General features: G+C 46.0%; 1 protein-coding gene and 1 long non-coding RNA gene across 2 annotated transcripts in view; both read right to left on the bottom strand.

Moving 5' to 3' along the window:
* The window catches only part of LOC138153995 (uncharacterized), a 113,449-nt gene that overhangs the window by 52,973 nt on the left and 35,305 nt on the right, over window positions 1-25,171 (bottom strand). The window lies entirely within an intron of this gene.
* On the bottom strand, window positions 1,674-18,439 carry FCN3 (ficolin 3). The gene is made up of 9 exons (XM_069078861.1): window positions 18,373-18,439; window positions 12,175-12,366; window positions 8,979-9,074; window positions 8,597-8,641; window positions 7,728-7,763; window positions 7,053-7,180; window positions 5,823-5,952; window positions 3,389-3,523; window positions 1,674-2,611 (listed from the first exon to the last, which is right to left on the bottom strand). Exons 1-9 carry the CDS (start codon window positions 18,437-18,439, stop codon window positions 2,370-2,372), a joined length of 1,071 nt encoding a protein of 356 aa, XP_068934962.1. The 3' UTR covers window positions 1,674-2,369.

Here is a 25,171-nt window from a genome sequence, read left to right as displayed (position 1 = left end):
CTCTCTCTCTCTCTCTCTCTCTCTCTCTCTCTCTCTCTCTCTCTCTCATCCTTCCTAAACCTATTTATCCTCATTATAATGTCTAGCCACTCCATCCTTCTTCCTTTCCTAGTCCTGCTCTGGCCTCATTTTCCACTATCCCCAATTTTATGCCATAGTTAACTAATTCATTTGGACATTCTCCTCTCCTCAAATCCCTTTCCCCTTGTCATATCACTGCATGTCTCTTTCCAGATAGCAAACTCCAGATCGCCATCCAAATTATCTGCTTCTACTCCAGGGTTCTTTAACACCGGTGAAGTCATTTGTTGTTGAGTCATTTTCAGTCTTGTCCAACTCTTCATGACCCCATTTGGGGTTTTCCTGGAAGAGATACTGGAGTGGTTTGCCATTTATTTCTCCAGCTCATTTTCCAGCTGAGGAAACTGAGGCAAACAGGGTGAAGTGATTTGCTCAGGGTCAAATACTTGATACTAGTGAGTATCAAGTTGAGATTTGAACTCTGGTCTTCCTGACTCCCAAGTGCCATCCAGCACATCATCTAACTGCCTTATGAGCTAATTGAGAGGAGATGATGATAGAATTATTTGGTCTCATAACTCCTTTATACTCCTAAAAATCATTAAAGACGCTCCCCCTCCCCCAGGGCTTTTGCCTCAGTTTTTAAATGTTTGTTGTTCAGTCTTCTTCAATTCTTCTTGACCACATCTGGGGTTTTCTTGACAAAGATACTAGAGTGGTTTGCCACTTCTTTCTCCAGCTCATTTTACAGATGAGGAAACTGAGGCAAAGAGAGTTAAGTGACTTGTTCAGGGTCACAGAGTTAGGAAGTGTCTGAAGCCAGATTTGAACTCAGGAAGGTGTCTTCCTGACTTCAGGACTAGCACTCTATCCACTATGGTGCCGCCTAGCCACCAACGAAATCATACAACTGTGCTGTTTAAGTCCACTACAAATTTATGTTTCCAAATCTCAAGTGAACTCTCACTATTGCAATCCTTTTACTCCTCCCTCCTTAGGTCTAATAGAGGTTCTCAAAGTATGGTCCAGGGACTCTTGGGAGGTCCATAACATTAAAACTATTTTCATGGTGATACTAAGATGCTTTCATTTCTAATACAGTAAATATTGATAGATATTACCCACATAAATAAAGGGGCAACTAGGGGGGTGCCATAGTGCATAGAGTGCTGGATCTGAAGTCAGGAAGACCCATCTTCCCGAGTTCAAATCTGGCATCAGGTACTTACTAGCAGTGTGACCCTGGGCAAGTCACTTAACCCTGTTTGCCTCAGTTTCTTCATCTGTGAAATGAGCTGGAGAAGGAAATGGCAAAGCACTCCAGTATCTTTATCAAGAAAACACCAAATGGAGTCATGAAGGGTTGGAGACAACTTAAAGGGCACAACATCCATCCATCTATCACTGCATCATTATCTATCTATCTATCTATCTGTCTATCTGTCTGTCTGTCTGTCTGTCTGTCTATCTAATCATCATCCTCTCTCTCTCTCTCTCTCTCTCTCTCTCTCTCTCTCTCTCTCTCTCAAGATTCCAGGCTAGAATTTCTTCTCTAGAGCATGTTGGGGAGGGAGTGAGGCAAGAGGGATAGGTACCAAAGGGAGGGGAGTTCTTTTGAATGCTAGCATTTGGGAGAGGCCAGGGAGGTTTAACAATGATTTTATTTTTTGTCAGATGGCACTGTAGTTGGTACATGTATTTAGAGGCCAGAACTGAGTTTGGTGCTGGACCTGGGGAGATAGAAGGTCTTAAAGGAGCCAGAAATCCCAAGGAACAGAACTAGGGACTCAGATAACATTAGAACCAGAAACCCCTTAGAAACGAGAATGTTAGAATCAGAAGGAACTTTAAATGTAAAATGTTAGAACTAGTAAGGAACTTAGAACATAATGTGTTTGAGAAGGGTAGCCCCTTTTTCCCATTGCTCAGTTCTTCTCAGAACCTCCATTCTGAGGAAGGACCCAAATAGCCTTCATTCTCTGTCTTTCCCATCATACCCAAGGGTAGGAATGGCTCTCCTCACCCACCAACTCATCTTGCTTCATCCTTTATATAATGTCTTCTTCCATTAGAATACAAGCTCCTTGAGGTGCCAGGCTTTTTACTTGTATTTGGATTCTCAGTGTCTGGCACATAGTAAGTGATTAATAAAAGCCTGTTGACTTCATTTAGAGCTGAGACCTTATAACAGGCTGTTAGAACATAAAATATTGAAATGTTAGAACCCTAGGAATACATAATGTCAAAATGAGGAGGGACTTTAGAACACACAAAAAAGGCCCTTAGACCTGCAGAAGGGAAATGACTTGCCTAAGGTCACGTAGGATGCTGGAGTACCCGCCAGATACCTAACGGAGCATCATTATGGTTCGACGGTAGGGGTGGCCCACTCCCAGCCCGCTAGCCCAGTCAATACCGTACTTATATGGCCCAACCTTGGAACTTGCATAGCGCCCATTGAGGTTGGATTTATAGCAGTCTGCGTACCACCAGGCCCCTCCAACAATGCTTGCACAGTTCTCTTTGTGGGTGTCACTATCAGCATCATAGGTGGAGAAGGGCTTTCTATTATGAAATGTCAAGGAATCCCCTGGAGGGAGGAAACAAGAAAGAGAGCGCACTCTGGCAACCTCAGAATGATCCCTGCTTCGCATTCATTCTCTGTTCCCAGGTCACCCCCTTCTAGCCAAGCACAGGTTCATAAAGAGAGGTAGTGTGGTATAATGGACTGGGAGTCAGGAGAACTGGATTCTGATCTTGGCTCTGATGCCAATTTGCTGTGATCTCAAGGAAGCGATTTCCCCAATCTGGGCTTCACTTTCTGCATCTGGAAAATGTGGGGGTTAATCAAAATGCTGGTAGGATTTGGAGCAGAGGTCAATTCCATTTTACAGTTGAGGAAACTGAGGCTCATTGAGGTTGTGACCTTATAAGTATTAGAGTCAGAATCCAAACTGAGATCCTCTGATTCCAAACCCAAGTTCTTTTCATGATGTCATACTGTCTGCTCTCAAAGATCTCTCCTAGCTCTAGAAGCCAGAGTCTAAGTTGTTATAAGGAACTTAAAAGATCAATGAGTTTTGCCTCTCCTGCCATCATTTCCCAAGGCCTCTCATTCTCTTCAGCTCCCCAGCCCTTTCTATGTAGCCATCTCCTTATCCATCAAAACTAGATTGAACACCGAGGGAGGCTTGGGAAGGGTCCATTGCTGAGGCTCCGAGGAAGGAAGCACCCTGCCAGCCATGCTCACTTCCTCCTTTTCAGCCCCTCCCCAATGGCTCTCATCTCTCTGAACAGCCTTTCCTGGTTCCTCCTTCCAGGGGCCCCAGCTCCTGCTCCCCTCCCACCCCATCCCCCCTCAACCTACCCGCAGTGCCCTCCAGGAACTTGTCAAGAACCAGCTGGTATTTGTCAGCCTCACTCAGGATCCTGAAGCCCTCGTAGTGGGCGAAGGTTTGGGTACCATTGAAGTCTTCCAGTTCTACTCGGAGTTCCTTGGGTGCTTCAGGGTGGGGAGAAGGCAAAGGTATAAACAGGAATTCCTTCACTCCCAGCAAAAATAGCTGGAGTCAGACATGATCTGTGGATATGGTCACCCCTGAAGAGGATGAAAGGGCATCCTCTTTGGGTTTAGGCCCTATTTTCTTCAAGCTAGTTAGGACTCTGGGGGAAACCAGATGGTCACCCTTTCCCCAGCTCATTTCCAAATTCCTGCCATAGCAGGGCTATAAGGACCATGGTCATCTCCTTTCTCCTGAACTATCACCCTAGCTATATTTCCTGCAGCATTTTGCCTGGTAGCATCGTGAAGTGGAAAGCATTATTTCTGGAATCAGACTCAAATTCTTGTTCTTATCTTTGTGAGTCTAAGCAAGTTAGGGCCTCAGTTTCCTTATCTGTAAAATGAAGGGATTGGATCTTTCTCCAGCTTCTTCTCTCCCTTAAACATCCTTCAATCTGCTGCCCAGTCACTCCTCTCTTCAAAAAGCATTAATGACTCCCCATTGTCTACCAAGTAGAGTATAAATTCCTGACCCAAGACTTTTCACAACTTGAATTCTAACTACCTCACCTCACTCTCTTTCCCTTCATGCTATAATCAAAGTAGACTTGCTCCTCAACACTGAACCTCATAGAATCCCAAAATCCTGGAGTTGGAAGAGACTTTGGAGGATACCTAGTCCAACCTGTATCTAAACCCCACCACAACGTCCCCAATAAATAGTCATCTAACCCTCCAGAGATGGGGAGCCCTCTCCTTCTGAAGGCAACTCATCCAACTTGAGGACATCTCTCATTATTAGCAAGATTTCCCCTGACATCAAGCCTAGAGTTGTCCCTCTGCAACTTCTGAGTTCTGACAGACAGAACCAGTGCAATCCCTCTTCCACTTGCCCCCTCACCCCTTTCAAATAGTGGGTCTTCTCCAGGCTAAACGTTCTCAGTTCATCTAATTCTCAAATGACTTAAGCTCAAGGCCCTTCCCTAGCCTGGTTACCCTGCTCTGGACACTCTTCCCTGCCCTTCTTAGACGACTGCATTCAGTCCTGAACACAGTTCAGTTCCTGGTCTGACCAGGGCAGAGTACAGACAGGTGATCACCTTCATTTTTCTGGAAGCTATGCCCATTTTACTGGGGGTCTAAGGTTTCATTAACTCTCTTGTTTGCCATATTATGCCATTGAATCCATTTCAGCTTGCAGTTCAGCGATCTCATCCTTACAATACTGCTTTCTAATTATTCTTCTCCCACATAGTAATGGTAAAATTATTTTTTTTTGCACCCAAGTGTAAAACTTTACATTTATCCTTTTTGAATTTCATCTTACTCAATTCAGCCCAATGCTCTAGTTTGTCGAGATCTTTTTGGATCCTGATTCTAACTTCCAGTGTGTTCGTTGGTGTTAAAAGCCAATTCGATGAATCTTCATCCAAGACAATGGTAAAAACTGGAACCAACCCAGGGCCAACCACAGATCCCAGGAGTTCTCCATTGGAGGATATCCTGAGAGAATCATTAATGCCTAGTTGTCCTGCTTCCTGCCATCTCTGTGCCTAAGTGCCTGGAATGAATTCCCATTTGTCATTAGTGGGGAATAGTGAAATATGTGCTGGATTTAGAGTCAGAGACCTTGAGTTCAAATTCTGGTTCTGCTCCTTACTACCTGAGACACCTTATGCAAGTCATTTCCCCTCCATGGGCCTCAGTTTCCTCATCTGTAAAACAAGGAGGTTGGACTAACTGGCCTCTGAGATGCTTTCCAACTTTAGTCTAGGATACTGCGATTTCACATTCCCCACAGTGTTTTGCCTGGTAGCATCCATTATATCTGGATTCAGGCTCAAATCCTGGCTCTTATTATCTGGGTGAGTCTGAGAAAGTCATGTCCCCTGTGCCTCAGTTTGCCCATCTGTAAAATGAGGGGACTGGACCAAGAACCAGAACAAATGAGAAAGTTCTTCATCTAGGGCAAAAATAATTGGTTGTGGAGAGGTAGCAGCTCTGCTAAGGTCCTATGATCCTGTGCTCTTATCTCATTTGCCCCTTTATTGTAGGAAATGCCTCTCATTTCCTCCTCTCCCCACCCCACCCCCATCCCTCACTGGACTCTGAGTCAACTCTTGAAGACAAAAATTGCATCTTATTTCTCTTGGTTTCCCAGGACCCAGCCCAGTGCCCTGCACACAGCTGAGCTTAATAAGTATTTGTTGGATCGAGATCTGAGAAAGAGAAGCAAGCCTCAGAGCAGTGACTCTGGGGGTGGCCAAGGGGAAGAAGGGCATGGGCCTAGAGTCCTCACCTTCACGGGTCAGCTGATACAGGTTCTCATTTCCCAGCCAGAACTCAGACTCCTGCCTCCCAAAGCCGGTTTTGTAGGATTCCCAGGGTCGGTAGAAATTCACAGAGCCATCTTGCCGTCTCTGGAACACCTGGTGAGGGGCCCAGGGGCCCAGGGGCTGAGGACTGGGCCAGAAGAGAAAAGCTCCTCCCTCCCTGACCTCCAGGGGACCCAGTCCTTATTTCTTCAGGAAGGAGGTGGTGAGGAAGGACAGGCTTCAAGGCTGCAGTGTCTGTTGGATCGGGGGAGTATTTGACATAAATACCACCCGCTCCCTGGGAGAATTTTGGTAGAGAACTTAAATGTTTGTCATAAAAGATCCTGATGGATAGCAGACCTCAGTGTGTAATCAGGGGTTGAGGAAGGGTGGGCATGGCCCTTGGTGCTTCTGGGGGGCCCTTAGCTTCCTACCCTTGTCTCACCCAAGTGGACCCTTCCAGCTCGAAGTTGCTTGGGCACAACCTCATACCCAGAAGGAAATGCATGGATAGGGATGACTTCTTTAGTTTTTCCATCTCCAGAGCTTAGCAAAGTGCCTAGCTATATTGTTGTTTGTGTTAACTGTTTCAGTTGTGTCTGACATTTCATGATCCCATCTGAGGTTTTCTTGGCAAAGATACTGAAGTGGTTTGCTATTTCCTTCCCCAGCTTATTTTACAGATGAGGAAACTGAGGCAACCAGGGTTAAGTGACTTGGCCAGGGTCACACAGCTAGAAAGTGTGTGAGGCTGGGTTTGAACTCGGTCTTTCTGACTCCGGGCCCAGCACCTAGCTGTCTTAGGCACTGCATCCACACTGGCTGCAGATTGACCTAGGGACTGATTCTTTTTCACCCCCTCCACCTAGTGAAAGCCTCCCTCCATCCCCCAGGGATGGGTCCTAGCTCCTCCAGGGAGCCCCCTCCACCACCCATTACTTCAGCCCACAGGCATCTCCTTCCGTGGAACTCCCATCATTTGGGGGTGTTCTCTGCCATTTCTTATGCGCCTGTGTCTTGTGTCCCCAAAGTAGACTGTCAGCTTCCCCAAAGGGCAGGGCTGATGTCTGAGATTTCCGGTCTCAACCAGAACCAAGCAGAATCCAACCAAGGTTCAGTCACATTCTATGGGGCTCTACCTCCCTCTTGAGGCCAAGTTCGAGAGGTGCAGGCCTAGGGTGCCCTATCTTCCCTGCCTCAGCCCAGCCCCTCACCAGCCAGCCCCCCTCAGCAGAGGCCATGTCACAGTAGACAGGCAGGACCTTGCCACTGGGTAGGCACACCCGGTACCAGCCGCTCAGGAAGGCTCCTCGACTCTGTAGTTCCCTGCAGTCCTGGGGTCCTGGGTGAGACAGAGGGGTCAGGGCTGTGGGGCCCCTTCCAGCTGCCTTTCCTGCCAGTGTCCCTTCAGCCTGCCCCATCCATCAGCTTTCCCCAGGGCTCCCAGCAGCCCCTTCTCAGCCACCCAGCACTCACCCCTTCCCCCAATTCCTTCTCCTCAGCATCTCCCCTCCCTAACAGACCCCACTCCCATCCCACCAGGGCTCCCTGATCTACCTCCCAACAGAACTCTTGTTGCAACCCTTCCCAGGAACTACAATCCTAACACTCTTCAAAGACTCCCCTCTTGGCCTCCCCCAAGCATTAGCGTTAGAACCAGGGCTGAGTTCAAGAGACTGGAGATGCAGGATACCTGAGTCTCCAAAGCATCCCTCAGTTTCCCACCCCTCACTGTGGAGGGTCTTGGACCTCAGAGGAGGAGAGATTTCAGAACAGGTGGAGTGTTTAGAAGTTCCAGGGAAAAGGCTTGGAATGGTTGCCCCCCTCCAGTTGTGGACCCCAAGGGCATTCAAGAATCAACCTTTCTTTTCTTCCAGAGATCTTCTCACCTGCTTGGCACTGTGCCAGCATGTCCACAGCATCTCCTGGCACCAGGGGAACAAGCTGTATGTTACTTCAGTGGACCCATAATTGGTCATCGTCCCCAGGTAGAGGTCAGGATTGGGGGAAGAGTGTCTGTGAGGTTGGGGCAGCCTGAGCAGTGGAGGCCTACCCGGGACCTCAGAAAGGTTGAGGGGTTCAGGTGAGGAGGGTGGGAGGGCTCATCCAGGTCTTGTCCCTCTCCCTAAACCCTGCTCCCCCCACTCTGGGAAATTCAGCTTCTATTGGAGGGAAGGACCAAGTATCTGGAGCAGCAGGGAAGTGGGGGTGGGGGAGCCCAAGCTTTGGAATCAAGGACAACGGGGTTCAGACCTCACTTCTGATGCTTACTGCAGTCTCTGATTCTGAATTTCCTCATCAGTAAAATGAGAACAATTATGTCAATGATGTGAAAAGGGTATTGGAGTTGGCGGCTTTGGATTCAGAGAAGAACCAGGCTCAAGGCCCGCTCCCGATCTTAGCACTGTGGGACCGGGGCAAGTCTCTACGTTCCTGAGACTGTTTCCTCACATGAGGTTAATCCCTGTAGTGACTAGCTTGAAGGGCTGTTTTAAGGACCAGGTGAGATAATGGCCATGGAAAAGGCTTGGCAGGCCTTAAGGCTGGCCATGCAGACATCAGCTACCGTTCTAAGCAAAGGCTGTTGACACTGGAGATCTTTGGCCGTTCTTTGAGGAGGGGGCAGAAGGACGGAGGAGTTCCCCGGCCTCTGGCTGCCTCTCTCCCTCAGATGCCCACTGAAACCAGAGAGGGGCAAACCCACATGAATCCAGAGCAGAAAGGGTGGGGAGTCCCGATGAAGGGAGGACTCACTCACCAGGCTCCCCCTTGGGTCCGGCTTTCCCCGGTGGCCCCGGTGGTCCTGAAACAAGGGTAGTACCCGTGAGCCTGGCACCTCTTGGGACTATCTAGACAGGGGTGGGGAACTTGCAGCCTTGAGGCCACATGTGGCTTTCTAGGCCCTCAAGTGCAGCCTTTTGATTGAGTCCAAGTTTTATAGAACAAATCCTTTTATGAAGCGGATTTGTTCTGTGAAGTTTGGATTCAGTCAAAGGGCTGCACTCAAGGACCTAGAGGGCCACACGTGGCCTCAAGACCCTGGATTCCCTGCCCCTGAAGCATCTCATCCTGCTGTCTCAGGACAGAGGAGACCCTCCCAAAAGTCCCAAGCTCTACTTCCCCTACTTCTCTTTTCTCACCTCCAGGGCCTGGCGCTCCTTTTTCCCCGGGGCTTCCAGCTGCCCCAGGGCAGCCCTGCAGAACAATAACTTTGCTGGTATCCAGAACTTTGGGTTCTGTAGAAGGAAGGACAATGGAATGATGGGAGTGGGGGGAAGGGAACGGAGGACAGGCCAGTCAGCAGCTGGCACCTAGGTGTTGACAGTTAGGTGGCAAAGAGCATAGAGTATTGTATCCAGAGCCAGGAAAACCTGGCCTCAGACACAGCTACCTGGCATCTCCCCTCTGCCTGCCTCAGTTTCCTCATCAGTGAAATGGTTTCAATGATAGCACTTACCTCCCAGGGTTGTCGCGAGGACCAAACAAGATAGTATTTGTAAAGTTCTCTGTAACTGCTGGCTTTAGTATCGTCAAACCTCCAGAGCCTGTCATGCTCATCTCCTCCTGGCCGGTCACACGGGGCCACACCCCCACTTCAGGCCCTCGTCACCAACGGCCTAGGGAGCCCCCAGACAGGCCTCTCTGCCCCTCAGCCTCTCCCTCCTCCACACTGGCTTCCACACAAATTGCCAAGGCGTTCCTGGTGGGCAGATCTTACATCATCACATCTCTGCTAGAACATTCTGTGGCTCCTCAGTACCCCCAAATTACTTGGTATGCCTTGTATCCCCAGGGAAACATGATCTCCCCTAGGGCAGAGACCATTTCATTGAGTCTTTGTACCACTACAGCACCTGCTATGGTTCCAGGCCCTTCAGCAGGCCTCTCCTTAGCTGCCTCCAGGTAAAGCCCCTTCACCGGGCATTCAAGCTCTTTCATGATCAGATCCTGACGCATTTCCCAAGCCTCCCTTCACATATTATCTCCTTGAACCCAGCGGGATCACTTAACCCTGTTCTTTGTACCCTCTATGCCATTGTGTGCCTCGTCCCCCATTCCTAGGACACTCTGCTGAGACAATGTGGCCTAGTAGGGTGAGCCCTGGGTCTACACTTGGGCCTAGGAGCTTCTTCATAAATGGCTCTGCTACTTACTGGGGGCAGCCAGGTGGGTGCAGCGCTTAAAGCATTGAACCTGGAATCAGGAAGATCTGAGTTCAAATCTAGACTCGCACTCGGACTAACTGTGTGACCCTGGGCAAGTCACTTAACCCCTATTTGCCTCAGTCCCTCATCTATAAATGAGATACAGTAGAGAAGGGAATGCAAAACCACTCCAGAATCTTTGCCAAGGAAACCCCATAGAGATAAGCACGACCCAACAAGAAACTACTATCTGACTGTTCCTGGACAAGTCACTTGGCCCCTCTAGGATTGAGATGATCTCTACTTTTCGACATTCTACTCATCCTTCAAGGTCCCCACTCAAATCCTCCTCCCTTCAAAGGGGGGAGTTAAAAAGAACAGAAGGGGAAGGGGTGGGAGTTGAGGAGAGCCAGGTATCAGACAGAGTAGGGAGGGGCCTGAGGGAGCTGCAAGGAGCCCTGGGAGCAGGCTGGGAACAGGTCAAGTGCACTGGCCCTCCCAGCTTAGGTGCCTTCCCCACAAGCCCCCTCTCTTCCTGAGCCCCCACCCTCCCAGATTCCTGGGGCTCAGGGTTCTTGTCTGCTGAGCCCAGCATAGTTTTCCTTTTTTGCATTCAAGTCCGATGTTGTTGAATGAAAAAGATCTAAATTGAAGGCAGGGTGTCCAAAATTCATCTTTCCTCCAAGATCTCCTTTCTGTTGAGGATACTACCATCCTCCCAGTCACCCATGCCCCTAGCCCGGATGTTAGCTTGGCCTCTTTCATCCCTCCCCCCATATCCAATCTGTTGTTGAGGCCTATGCACTGGACCTTTCTGACATCTCTCACATCTATCCCCTTCTCTTCTCTGACCCTGGTGCCCCCTGGTGCAGGCCCTCACCACCTCATGCCTGGATTATTGCACTAACCTACTGGGCTGGGGGCAGGGCCTTGTCTCAAGTCTCTCCCTTCTCCAGTCTACCTTCCACTTGGCTGCCAGTGACCTTCCTTAAAAAGCATGTCTTCCCATGTTACCCTAGTATCCAATCAACCCCATTGGCTCCCTATCACCTGGAGGATCAAATATAAAATCTACTGGCATTCAAAGCCCTGCATAACCTGCCTCCCCCACCTTTCTGGGCTTCTCACACCTTAAAAGGGAGGCTCTGATTCATCCAAATTTCCCTCGGTACTCTTCTATCCAATGACACTGGTCTTCTGGCTGCTCCTTGAACAAGATACTGCAATCTCCTAACTCTGGGCATTTTTTTTTTTTTGCTTTTTGAAGGGAGGAAGGCAGGGCAATTGGGGTTAAGTGACTTGCCCAAGGTCACACGGCTAGTAAGTATTAAGTGTCTGAGGCCGGATTTGAACTTAGGTCCTCCTGACTCCAGGGCCTGTGTTCTATTCACTGCGCCACCTAACCTCCCCAGCTCTGGGCATTTTGTCCCCCATGCCTAGAACTCTCTCCCTCCTCATCTCTGTTAGTAGGTACCTGATTGTTTATTGAAGGATGCTGGGTGGTGCAGTGGATAGAACCCTGACCCTGCAGTCAGGAGAACCTGAGTTCAAATCCAGCCTCAGACACTTATTAGCTGTGCAACCTTGGGCAAGGCATTTAACCCTGTTTGCCTCAGTTTCCTCATCTGTAAGACGAACTGCATAAGGAAATGGCAAACCACTCTAGTGTCTTTGCCAAGGAAACCCCAAATGGGGTCATGAAGAGTTAGACATGACTGAAATGATTAAACAACAACAACAAATGTTTTGTGTTGGGCAGGGAGGCCCCTTAAACTCCCTAAAGCCCCAGGCTCATTTCCTGGCCTGTTCCCTTGCCCCTCTCTATCTGCTGATGGTCATGCTGTGAGGGAAAGGACCTTGGGCTAAGGCAGGCTTCTATCCTAGCCCTTCAGTTTACTTGCTGTGTGACCTTTGGCAAATCACTCCCTTTCTCTGGGCCTCAGTGTCCTTCTCTCTGAGATGATTGGGAAGAATTGGATTTTAAACAACCTCCGAGGCCTCCTCAGGAGAAGTCCTCCTGATCCTCCAAATAAGTAATGCAGATGCCCCTTTCTCCCAGAGATATTCCTTTTCTCCCATCTCCTACTGTATGCACTTGGAGTACCCATCTTTGCCATACAACTGTCTGATGAAGGGCAGTTCCCTGTCCTGGTTGGGACGGGAAGCAGCGGCATGGGGAGCAGGTGTCTACCTGGACAGGTGGGAGGCTCCTGGGTCTCAATGAAGCCAAATCCTGTTAGCAGAAGCAAGAGTAAGATTCCTTTCAATGGCAGCTCCATCTTCTCTGCACTCACGGGATCAGACTCACTTACAGACTTGGGGGCAAACAAAGATATAAGCAGGAACTTCCCCTCATTGTTCCCACAGAGTGTCCCACCCTTGCCTTGGAGTCATGGGACCAGGGAGCAGGCATTCCCCCTTCTCCCAACCCCGAGAAGGAACACACTGTACCTTCCCCTCATCCTAAGCCTGGAGCTTTGCCAGTTTTTCCCCTATCCATTGAATATGCCAGGATCCTCAAATTCTTCCTCAGACTTCCAGTGAGGGAGGGAGGAGGGAAAGGATATCTTCCCCTGCCCAAAGCTGACCAGATGGGGAAGCTGCTTACATGCGGCACCCTAAGCACTGCTCACCTAGGTGAGCCTGAGACTGGGCTTGAAGGCCACACCTTCCTCTTCTGGTTTGTGTCTCTTTCCCTTAGCACAGGTGACTGAATGATGATCCTGAGATGTACGTTCTGGGGATGGGTGGCAACCTCCTGAGTTCAAGGGGTCGGGAGCTCCTGGGTTTGGGTGCTGGTTGGCTGGCAAGATGTGACTAAGCACTTCTCAGAGGAGAAGATGACCTTGACCAGGAGGATATTACAGCTGAAGGATGAAGAAAACTCTGGCTACTGCTGGGTCACTTCTCTCTTGGACCACAGACAGTGCCCCGCAGGGCATAACCACAGGAACTCTGCTCTGGAATGGCTGCCCGGGGGCGTGGGTTGTCCTGATTGGGAGGCCCTCTGGAACCAGAGAAGCCTGACCCTACTCCTTCCTGCCTGGGCAACCTTGAGCACATCCCTTCACCTTTCTGGTCCCCACTGTCCTTGCATGCACAATGAGGGGCTTGGATTGGCTGCCCCAAGTTCCCCTCCAGCTTAAAATCAACTATATTTTTCTTTACTTTCAGCATTCAGTTTGTTTTTCAGCTAGAGAAATAGGGATGGAGGAATTAATGCATCTTTTATTTCCTTCAAGGCACATCTTAGAAGTTACCTGCTATGGCAGGACTTTCCTGATGTCCCTGGTTGGTATTATTCAACAGTGCTCTCTCTCTATGTGTCTCTCTGTCTCTATCTCTCTCTGTGTCTCTGTCTCTCTTCTTCTTCTTCTTCTTCTTCCTCTTCTCTATCTCCCCTCTCCTCTCTCCTTTTTTTCTCTCTACTGTCCTCTCCTCCCCTCTCCTCTCTTCTCTTCTTTCTTCTCCCCCCCTCTAAATTACCTTGTGTAATATTTTGATCCTACCACTGGGCATAAGCCCCAAAGAGATCAATGACAGAGAAAAATGTTCATTTTAGATGCCACCCTATGGAACTGGCAGGAGAGTAATTGGGTGCCCCTTGGTTGGGGAATAGCTGACCAAATTGTGGAATATGGGTATAATCAAACAGTGTAAGAAGTGATGAATAGGAATCATTCAAGGAAACCTGAGAAGACATATGTAGACAATTTACACAATTACGTAAAGATGAACAGACTGGAAAGGCTTCAGGATTCTGATCAATGTAAGCCCTCAGAAGACTTGGTGGTAAAGGTTGCCTTTGAGATCTCTCTCAAACAGGTGGTGGAATACAGGTGCGGAAGAGGGCATACTTTTTCAGATACATATACAAATCAATATGTTGATTTTTTTTCTTGAACAATTTTCACATCAGTTATTCAGTCATAGAAGCAATAGCAACAGGGGCAGCTAGGTGGCACAGTGAATAGAGCACTGGCCCTGGAGTCGGGAGGACCTGAGTTCAAATCCAGCCTCAGACACTTAACACTTACTAGCTGTATGACCTTGGGCAAGTCACTTAATCCCAATTGCCCAGCCTTTCCCCCTCCAAAAAGAAAACGACAACAACAGCAAAAATAAAGCTAACATCAGAGTAGTGCTAACCACTACCAGATTAACTATAGCCATGCATTACAACAATGCAAGCGTAAAAGATACAAGGCTTGCCACCTCCAAAGAAATTACTTGTTACAAGGGAGAGTTCAGTTGGGAGGTTGATTGGGTTACTTGGACACAACCGTGAGGTTTTTAAAAAGCATTATTTTTTTTTTTAAATCACTGACAGTGGTCAGAACACTAGACCTGCAACCAGGAAGCCAAGTTCAGATCCAGCCTCAGACACCAGCAGTGACCATAGTTAACATGTCTGTTCCATGAGGGGTGAGACCAGGTGACTTGTGGGATTCCTTCCATCTCTATTAGTCTATGGGCCCACAATCCGCTTCATCCCTCCACCAATACTGCTTTTAAAAAAATAAAACCCACGTGCCCTTTTTCTGACTCTAAGCTTGCCTTGTCAGCCTGGGGCCCATGCCGAGTCTAAGCACTCTCTGTTAGGTCCATGGATTATTTCCTGGCCAATGCATGCAGCTGGACTGCAAGCCTCAGGCCTTTGGAAGGGAATTGGAGAAAACCAGAGCTGAGAAGGACAGAAAGAAACAGGTTTGTCTTGGGAAATGGACGTAATTTCCTAAATGAGATCATTGCCCATCCATTCAGCCCCACCAGGGAGACATGTAGCCCTGAAGGTGGCAATGAAGAGAGTTGTGAGGAGTTTCTGGGCCAAGCCAGGAGCTTCAGCAACACAGTTTGTCAATGTGTACTGCCGTCCCAGGTAAATATATTGATGGTCAAGCATATATTGATGCTCATTCAAATGCCCACCGTAATCTGGACAACAGACATCCTTCAGCTGATAGGTCTTTCCTGGGTTGATAGGGCAGTCAGGAAGACTCATCTTCTTGAGTTGGAATCTGCCCTCAGACACTTCCTAGCAGTGTGACCCTGGGCAAGTCACTTAACCCAGTTTGCCTCAGTTTCCTCATCTGTCAAATGAGCTGGAGCAGGAAATGGCAAACTACTCCAATATCTTTGCTAAAAAAAACAAAAACCAAAACCAACCCCAAAGAAGTCATGGAGTCTGAACAACAACCTCCCAGGCTTGTTTTGAGGATCAAATAAGATACTATTTGTAAAGCCCTTAGCACAGTGCCTGGCACACAATAAGGACTTAATCAATACTTGTTCCCTCTGTGTGACATTTATGTTTTTTCTGTGTGATATTTATTGACAGTTTATTAACATTGCTATTATTATCCCCATTTTACAAATGAGGAAACTGGGGCAACCAGTGGTGAAGTGACTTGCCCAGGATCACTTAGGTAATAACCTTCTGGGGGCCATCTCCCTGACCACAAGCCCCATAGTGCTGCAGGCTTCTACCCACTGAGTCACTACATGCTTAGAGGATGATGAAGAAGTATCCGGTGGATACAAGCAGGCTGCAGCATATGACCAGTGAGGAACTTCAGACGACAGACCCCAGATCTTTGCCTCAGTGTCTGTCCTTCAGTTTGAGGCTAGGAGGCTACAACCTTATGGGTTTCAAAGGGTCAGGAGAGTGAGCAACTTGAGATCTGGGACTCTGAGAGTAGAATCCACATTGGGCTTTGCAGCCAACCCAGCACGGATGCCTCAAGGAAGAGAAGACCCAGACTGTTGAGATGGTGCTGCATTTGGATGTGAACTTGGTGGTGCCAGTGCTAGGTAGCTAATGCATTGAATCTGATCCTGTTCTTCCCAGAGGCTGAGGTGGTAGAAGGTGAAATGTCCCCTGGAGATGCTTATTCCTCTGTTCTGGCTCTATCTTTGAAATAAATATCCCTTTGTAAAAACTAATTGATGTTAATTGCTCAAATGGAATCTGAGTTGAGTGGAAAGAATATATCCAAGATGGAGTCATGAGATAGCAGTAGAGAAGATACCCGCAATCCTTCAGGGAGAAGCCTAGAACTTTGAGGGGGAGATAATGATAATAGTTAGCATTTATATAGCACCTATTATATACCAGGAACTAGGCTAAGCACTTAAAGAATTGTCCCATTTGATTCTCACCATAATCCTGGGAAATAGTTGCTGTTATTATGCCCATTTTACAGGTGGGGCAGACTGAGGTTAAGGGACCTGTCCAAGGTCACACAGCTAGGCAGTGTCTGAAGCCAGGTTTGAATTCAGGTCATCTTGACTCCAGACCAAGATCTCTATGTACTTCATCTCAAGAGGTAGCCAACTTCTCTCTGTGAGAGATAGAGAGGCCAGAGTAATTGCTGTACATATTAATCCAGAGCTTCAACGTTGGGCCACAGGAATGGGACTGAGTGACCTCTGAAGTGTCTTTTAGCTTAAGACCCTGTGACACCTGTGGCCCCACCAAAAGATACACGGGGCCCTGAGAGAGTAGCAGCACATTCCCTTTTGGGCTGTGTTCTTGAAGTCTGTGATGTATCATTGTATTATCTAACAAGGGAGTTCAAGATCTGAGTTGTCCACAAGGTGGCAATATTCTTGGGCCACCAGCCCACTTACCAATTCAGTTCCTCTCTGGCCTTCACGTGATAGGATTTCCCAAGAGTCTCCACTGGCCACCAGAGGGCAGTCAACCTTTAAATGCGATATTCCTTTCTCCTTTCCCAAATTCAACCAAAGGGTTGGGCAGCTTCCCTTCCAAAGGTGATACTGGCTGGGTTCAAGACTCGAAATAGCAGATGATAGGAAATACTGCTTAGAATATGAAAAATGGAAGATTATTGCTCTAGCCCCCCACTCCACATCTGGAATTTTCTTTCTTAGTAAATCAACTCCAACATTCCCAAGACAGAGATTCAACATAATGTGGCCACATAGTTTATGGAAAATTGTATAAATCAATTGAACCTTTCCCTCCCTCTCCAACTATCTCCTGAAACTCCCCCTCCTAGAGAATGCCAAGAGAGCAGACTCGAGCTACCAGACCAGTCTGGGGAAAGTATTAAGGAAGGGATTTCATATCTGGGCCTTTCTTGGGGTCAAAGACTATACAAAAGGAAAAACAAGGGATGTGTCATCAAAGGGAGCTTTCCCCCCCTGGATCTTAGCCCATGGGATTTTCAACAGATGCTTGTTCCTGGCACTTTTCCATGTCTCTTCTATTTGTGCTATGAGGGTCTTTAGGTGCCATGGATCTGAGTAGGGCTAAGTTGTTCCCTAGGGTTCTCATCCTTCATCTCTCATGGCCAACAGACAATGCTGAAGGCTGCAGCAGCACACTGAAGTTTTTAAAAGCTTTAAAAATAAACTTAAGTTTAAAAGTTTTTAAAAACAAATTTTATTTATATGTTATTACATCATTTAAATTTTCTAGCTTGGTGAGGGGGAAGGAAGGAGAATAAGCACTTGAATAGTGCCTACAACATGCCAGGTAATGTACTAAGTGCTTCACAATTATTATCTCATTTCAATCCTTACAACAACCCTTTGAGGTAGGTGCTGTTATTATCCCCACTTTACAGTTACAGAAACTGAAGCAAACAGAGGTTAAATGATTTGCCCAGGATCACACAGGTAGTAAGTGTATGAGTCTGAATTTGAATTCAGGTCTTGCATGTAATGGCTTGTTACTGTGCTATAAGAAGTGAGGCATATAAGGAATACGGAGAAGCCTGGGAAGACTTTGATGAACTGATGCAAAGTGAAGTATGCAGAACCAGAAAGCAATATGCACAATGATTCCAGGCTCAGGGCTCTGTCCACTGTGCCAGCCATATGCCTGTTACATCCCTTCCTCCTCCCCTCATCAGAAAGTGATTATTTATTTATTTAGTTTTGCTTTTTGGAGGGAAATTGGGGTTAAGTGACTTGCCCAAAGTCACATGGCTAGTAAGTGTGTCAAGTGTCTGAGGTCAGATTTGAACTCAGGTCCTCCTGGCTCCAGGGCCTGTGCTCTATTCACTGCGCTACCTAGCTGCCCCAGAAAGTGATTATTTATTTAAAAAAAAAAGTTCAGCAAAATTATTCACCACATTGAAAAAGTCTGACATTATAAGCATTGTTCCACACTCATTTCTTACCTCTATAAAGCAGAGGGTGAAGTGAATGAAAGAAGAAATGAATGGAATGGGAAAAGCATTTATTAGTCAACACTCAACCACACTTACCAAGTGCCAAGTACCATGCTCAGTCCTGGGGATATAAATGTGAAAAGGAAATTTAGGTCCCTGCTTTATAGGAGCCTCTATTCTAGTGAGGGCAATAATACACCTAGGAGAGCAGTGGCCAGGAAGGAGGGGCCCTTGGGCCAGAAAATCACCTATGATGGTGAGGGCAGCAGAGACTGACACCACACTGAGGAACAGTGGCCAGGCTGATGTGGTCATGGTTCCTAGTTACAGAAGTGGAGAGGTAGAGAAGGAAAGAGTACAAGCAAGGAGAAGAAGTGGCCAGAGAGGAAGAAACAAAGAGAAGGATGCATTAGGAAAGAAAGGATATGCTAGAACTTTCTTGAAATGAAATTTCAGGAAAGGCTGGGGAAACCAATGAGGGAAACAAGGCTGCAGGGAAATTCTTTGGTGGCATGGTTTCTAGGGTGTCCTGTGTAAAATGACCAGCCAAGAGGCTACAGAGGCCTGTGATTGAAGAGGAAGGACTAGCACCTTCTTAGATCTCCTCTTTGGGGCCTAGCTTGATCATTAATTTGCCCAGGCTTCTGTTGTGAGTTTGTCATGCTTTCATTTACATTGTGGTAGTTTGTTTCTTGGTTCTGCCTATTTTACTTTGCATCAGTTCATCTAAATCTTCTCAGGTTTTTCTGTATTCCTCATATGTTTCTTTTCTTTTTTAGTTTTCAACATTCACTTTTATAAGATTTTGAGTTCCATTATTTTTCTTCCTCCCTCCCCTCCCCCTTCCCTAAGACAGCAAGACAGGTGATACATGTACAATCACATTAAATATATTTCCACATTAGTCATGTTGTGAAAGAAGAATCAGAACAAAAGAGAAAAACCATGAAAAAGAAAAAACAACAAAAAAGAGGAAATAGCATGATTCAAGCTGCATTCAGAGACTCCATAGTTCTTTCTCTGGATGTGGATGGCATTTTACATCATGAGTCTTATGGAACTATCATAGATCATTGTATTGCTGAAAAGAGCTAAGTCTATCAAATTTGTTCATCGCACAATGTTACTGTTACTGTGTACAATGTTCCGGTTGTCTGTTCACTTCACTAAGAATCAGTTCGTGGAAGCCTTTCCAGGTTTTTCTGAAATCTGTCTGCTCATCATTCCCCCACCCCCACCCCACCCCAAGTATTTATTTATTTATTTTTCAACATTCACTTTTATAAGATTTTGAGTTCCAAACTTTTTTCTCCCTCTGTTCCTCTCTCCCTTTCTCCCTCCCCAAGATGACAAGCAATCTTATATGGGCTATATATGTACGATCATATTACACACATTTCCACATTAGTCATGTTGTGAAAGAGGAATCAGAACAAAAGGGAAAAACCAAGAGAAAGAAAAAACAAAACAAAAGGTGAAAATCGTATACTTTGATATGCCTTCAGACTTCATAGTTCTTTCTCTGGATGTGAATAGCATTTTCCGTCATGAGTATTTTTATTTTATTTATTTGTTAATTTATTTATAGTTTTCAACATTCACTTTCTGTAAGCTTTTTGAGTTTTAAATTTTCTCCCCCTCCCTCCTTCCCCTTCCCCATCCCCAAGATGATGTGCAATCTGATATAGGCTCTACATATACATTTATATTAAGCATATTTTCATATTAGTCATGTTGTAAAGGAGAATTAGGACTAATGGGAAGAGCCATGAGAAAGAAGAAACAGAATAAAACAACAACAAAAAAGAGAGTCAATGTTGTCCTTGCTAGTATGTTTCAATCTGCACTCAGACTCCATAGTTCTTTCTCTGGATACAGATAGCATTTTCCATCATGAGTCTTTTGCAGTTATCTTAGATAGTTGCATTGTTGAGAAAAGTCTATGAAAGTTAGTCATTGTACAATGTGGCTGTTACTGTGTACAATTTTCTCACTTCACTCAGCATCAGTTCATATAAGTCTTTCTAGATTTTTCTGAAGTCCATCTGCTTATCATTTCTTATAGCACAATAGTATTCTAATTAGATTCTTATACCACAACTTGTTTAGCTACTCCCCATTTGATGGGTATCCCCTCAATTTCCCATTCTTGGCCACCATAAAAAGAGCTGCTATAAATATTTTTGTATATGTGGGTCCTTTTCCCTTTTTAATGATCTCTTTGGGATACAGACCTAGAAGTAGAATTGCTGGATCAAAGGGGATGCACAGTTTTATAGCTTTTTGGCATGTGCTTCATTTCTTATAGCGTAGTAACATGCCATTATGTGCATGGACCACAACTTGTCCAGTCTTTCCCTGATGTGACGGCTGCCTGGCTAGGTGGGATGTCCATAGATTTTGACTATGTACTAAAAGAGCTTTAAAGAGGTTTATTAGCCCACACAAGACAGCAGATGGTAGCTCAGAAGATCAGCCTATTTCATCAGAGAGCAGTTGATTGACATGGGATTTGATGGCCAGGAGAGAACAGCATATTGATGTAGTTGGCTCTGCAGCATCAAAGCTATGAGCTGCCCTGGGTACACTGTGCTCTGACTGCACATATCCCTGTGTGTGTGCCCTGTCGCTATAGGTTGCTGGCATGTGTATCCTCTAATTATTTTCATGGTAACCTGCAGATTGCTGGCTGGATAAAATGGTAGCTGTGGAGTCCAGGAAGGACTGAATTGGAATCCTGTTCTGGGTGACCGGGTTAAATCGCTTAACTTTGTTGTTCCCAATTTCTTCATCTGTAAAACGGGGATAATAATAGCACTTATCTCCCAATGTGGTTGTAAGATAGATCAAATGAGAGAACACATGGAAAGTGCTTTGTAAATCTTAAAGCACTATATTAGTATTAGCTATTATAATTATTTAAATGAGTATGTCAATTGGAAAAATATTTTAAAAAATAAACTAGTGCGTCTTTTGCTGGCTGATAAAATTAAACTACGATAGGAATTCATGAACTACGGTATGGTTTTAAGTGGAAGTTGACTCACAGAGTGGCAGCTAGGTGGCGCAGTGGGCAGAAATTTAGCTTGCGACCCTGGGCAAGTCACTTAACCTCAGGTTTGTCATCTGTAAAAGTGGATGACAATGACATCTATCTTAGTTTGTTATGAGGACCTTAAGTGCTTAAGATAAGCACTTTGCAAACCTTAAACCTTAAAGCACCAGCTACTATTAGCAGTTTCCTTGCTGTCCCTCACACATAACTCTCCAACTCTTGACTGAGTTTTTTCACTGACTGTCCCCCCATGGCTGGAATCCTCTCCTTCCTTACTTCTGACTCCTATATTCCCTGGTTTTCTTCAAGTCCCATATAAAATCCTACAAGAAATATTTCCTGGTCCCCCTTAATTCCATTGTCTTTCTGAAAAGGGTCCATTTGTACAAAAATACTTATAGCAGCTCTTTTTGTGGTGGCAAAGTATTGGAAATTCAGGAAATCATTGGTTGAGGAATGGTATGTGATTGTGAAGGAATACTATTGTGCTGTGAGAAATGACAAGCAGGCGCTTTCAGAAAAACGTGGGAAGACTTATATGAACTGATAAAAAGTAAAGTGAGCTGTTTACATAGTAACAGCAATGCTCTGCCATGATCAACTGTGAATGGCTTAGCTATTCTCAGTAATACAATTGTCTAAGACAATTCAGAAGGACATATAATGAAAAATGCTGCCCAACTCCAGAGAAAGAACTTATGGGGTCTGAATGCATACTTTTTTTTAAAACTTACATTGTTTTTGGGGGAGAGGGAGGTTGCTGTGTTTTCTTTTTGCAACACTGCTAATGTGGAAATTTGCATGACCGCAAATGTATAAATCTATAGCAAATTGCTTGCCTTCTCAAGGAAGGGGGAGGGGAGGGAGAGAATTTGGAATTCACTTTTTTTTTTGCTCTTTGGAGGGGGCAAGGCAGGGCAATTGGGGTTAAGTGACTTACCCAAGGTCACATGGCTAGTAACTGTGGAACTCAAAATTTTTCAAAATGAATGTCAAAAATTGTTTTTGCCTGTAGTTAAGAAAAAATAAAAAATTTGATGACCTTTCCTCTGTTGATTATTTCCAATTTATCCCATACATCTCATTTGTACATAGTGGTTTATATGTTGTCTCCCTCATTAGACTTCGATCTCCTTGAGAACAAAGGACTGTCTTTTTCCTTTGGGTTCCCAGTGTTTAGCACAATGCTTGGCCCTTGGTAGGTGCTTAATACATACTTGTTGACTTGAACTTGAGGGTTGAACTTGAACCAGGGTCTATTTGAATCTAATTTCTATTGAAGGGTTAATTATCCTCCCAGTGACCAAGGTAGACTCCAAATTTTAAGTTCCAGATCTTTAGCTCTTCCAATTTCCTCAACCTCTACATTCTGGGTTCCTTTCTTTGTAATATATCTGTACTTCGTCCCCTCCTCTCTGCTACCATGACCCACTATGCATCAGATCATCTCACCTCTGACCTGAACTATTTAGGAAGCCTCCTAACTGGCCTCCCTGCCTCCAGTCCATTTCACATTGACTGCCTGAGTCATGTTCCTAGGACAAAGCTCTAACCATGTCTCTCTTCTCCTCAGATATATTTTGTTCTTGCCCACCATCTAGAAAACAAAGTCTTAGCTCCTAATCCTAGCATTCGAGGTCCTCCCCAGTCTGTCCCCAGCCTATCTTACCAGCCTTCCTTATCTTCTGCCATTGCCCAGCAGGACTCTGTGCTCCAGCCAAACCAGATGACTCACTGTTCCCTGAATATTCCCTAAGCATTTCTGTTGCCATATCTTTGCTCACATTGTCCTTCACCCTGATCTTTCAGAGGCCCACTCAAGTGTCACCTCCTCTATGAAATCTTCCCTGAGTCCAGGGATATCAGTTTTGAATTTCTGTTCTTCCCTTGCTGGGTGCCGGTGGGTAAATCACTTAACTTCTTCTGAGACACACTTTCCTCATCTAGAGAATGAAATTCTATCTCTAGTACCTATCACAGGGTTGTTGTGTGGCTCAAGTGAGATAATGTATGTAAAGCATTTTACAAACCTTCAAGATCCATGAAAATGCTTACTAGAATATTATTATTAATTACCATTAGCAGCAGCCGCATCTCCAGCCAGGTGCGCTGCCTTCCTTCTCTTTTCTTCTATTACTTTGCTTACGTCTCTCTTCTGACATTTACCCCATCTTGCCTTGCCTTGTGTTATGATTGTCTGTATACGAGCCTCATAAATGTTTCCTGGCTCTGTGCTCACTGAGGCCCTCTAAGCCCAACACGGTGCCTTATCTACAAGATCATAGGGTTTTGAGCTGGAGGGGACCTCAAAAATCAGAGCTGGGTCTCAATAAATATTTATGAAATGATGGAAGATGACTTTGGCTGCTACGTGGAGGTTACATTGGAGAAAAGAGAGCCCAGAGGCAGGGAGGCCAGTGAGGAATCTATCAGAATAATCTAAGCTAGAGGTGGGCAGGGTTTGATTATCTATAGTAGAAGCAGCAGAGGGAGCGCAGAGGAGAAGTCACAAAGGAAGAATCCACAGGGCCAGGCAACTGACTGCACTTAACGATGGAGGAATCATTAGAAGCTCAATGCACTTTAACAAATAATCATAATAGTTCGACGTTTTAAAATTCCATCTCCTGTCTCTTTGTCTTTACACAGATTTCCCCTATGCCTTGAATATCCTCTTTCCTCACCTGGGCCTCCTAGCATCTCCAGCTCCTTCTCAGTTCAAGTGCTTCCAATTACTCGAGACCTTTTCAATTCCCCCTAAAGAGGAGAGAGACGGACAGACAGAGAGAGAGAGACAGGGGGAGAGAGAGAGAGACAAAGAGAGAGAGGGAGATCGAGAGAGAGACAGAGACAGACAGAGAGACAGAGAGAGAGAGGGAGACAGAGAGAGAGGGAGACAGAGAAACAAAGAGAGAGAGAGAGAGAGAGAGAGAGAGAGAGAGAGAGAGAGAGAGAGGGAGAGAGGGAGAGAGAGGGAGGGAGGGAGGGAGAGAGGGAGAGACAGAGAGACAGAGACAGAGACAGAGAGAGACAGAGACAGAAACAGAGACAGAGATGGAGAGGGACAGAGATAGAGAGAGACACAGAGAGAGAGAGACAGAGAGGGAGGGAGAGAGGGAGAGAGGGAGAGAGAGAGAGAAAGAGAGAGACAGAGAGACAGAGACACAGACACAGACAGAGAGGGAGAGAGAGAGTCAGAGACAGAGAGACAGAGACAGAGACAGAGAGGGACAGAGACAGAGAGAGACAGAGACAGAGAGAGACAGAGACAGAGAGGGACAGAGACAGAGAGAGACAGAGAGAGAGAGAGACAGAGACAGAGAGAGACAGAGAGAAGAGAGAGACAGAGAGAGGGAGAGACAGAGAGAGGGAGAGAGGGAGAGCACTCTCTTGGGCTCACCAATTTAGAGCTGGAAAGGACACCCCTCCCCCCCCCAAGAAATGTAAGCTTCTTGAGGGCAAGTTCTATTTTATCTTTCATCTATCTTCTAAGAGTTTAGCACACAGTAAGCACTTAATAAATGCTTGTCAAATTGAAATGTCAACTATATGCAAAGTCCTGTGCTCATAATGGGAGAGTAGAAAGATTAAAAAATGAACCCACAGTCCCCACCCTCATGAAAAAATAAGCAGAGGTAATGGAAAGAGAGAAAATCTCAGAATCAAAACACTTGAGTCCTAATCACAATAGCTGTGTGACCTTGGCCAAGTCACCTAACCTCTTTGAGACTTGGTTTTGTTATCTTTAAAATGGATTACATTCTGTGACTCTTTGATGAATAAACAAATAATTGTGATTCAAAGGAGGATATGATGGGGTCAAGGAGAGTTTTAGACAGAATGCTATTAGAAATGAGGAAGGGGAGACCTTTTCCAGTTTGAGGGGTTAGGGTAGAAAAAGCAGGTGGGCTTCCTGGAGGAGGTGCTTCTCAGCTGGACCTTGAAGGAAGAGAAGGATTTTAAATAATAGGGATAGACAAGGGAAATAATAA

The sequence above is a fragment of the Petaurus breviceps genome, unplaced genomic scaffold, assembly GCF_028583685.1.
Source record: "Petaurus breviceps papuanus isolate PSGF00001 unplaced genomic scaffold, PetGlider_PUasm1.0 91041, whole genome shotgun sequence".
NCBI lineage: Eukaryota > Metazoa > Chordata > Mammalia > Diprotodontia > Petauridae > Petaurus > Petaurus breviceps.
Note: the sequence above shows the minus strand (reverse complement) of the source record. Positions and strands in the feature narration are given on the sequence as shown.

Excerpts from the sequence above, each read along its gene's own strand:
- FCN3 (XM_069078861.1), bottom strand. The coding sequence starts at position 18,439 with ATGACCACATCAGCCTGGCCACTGTTCCTCAGTGTGGTGTCAGTCTCT. Across the intron at positions 7,764-8,596 it reads CGGACCCAAGGGGGAGCCTG|GAGATGCTGTGGACATGCTG; the intron begins GTGAGTGAGTCC and ends CCCTGGTGCCAG. Across the intron at positions 3,524-5,822 it reads GTATCAGCTGACCCGTGAAG|CACCCAAGGAACTCCGAGTA; the intron begins GTGAGGACTCTA and ends CCCACCCTGAAG.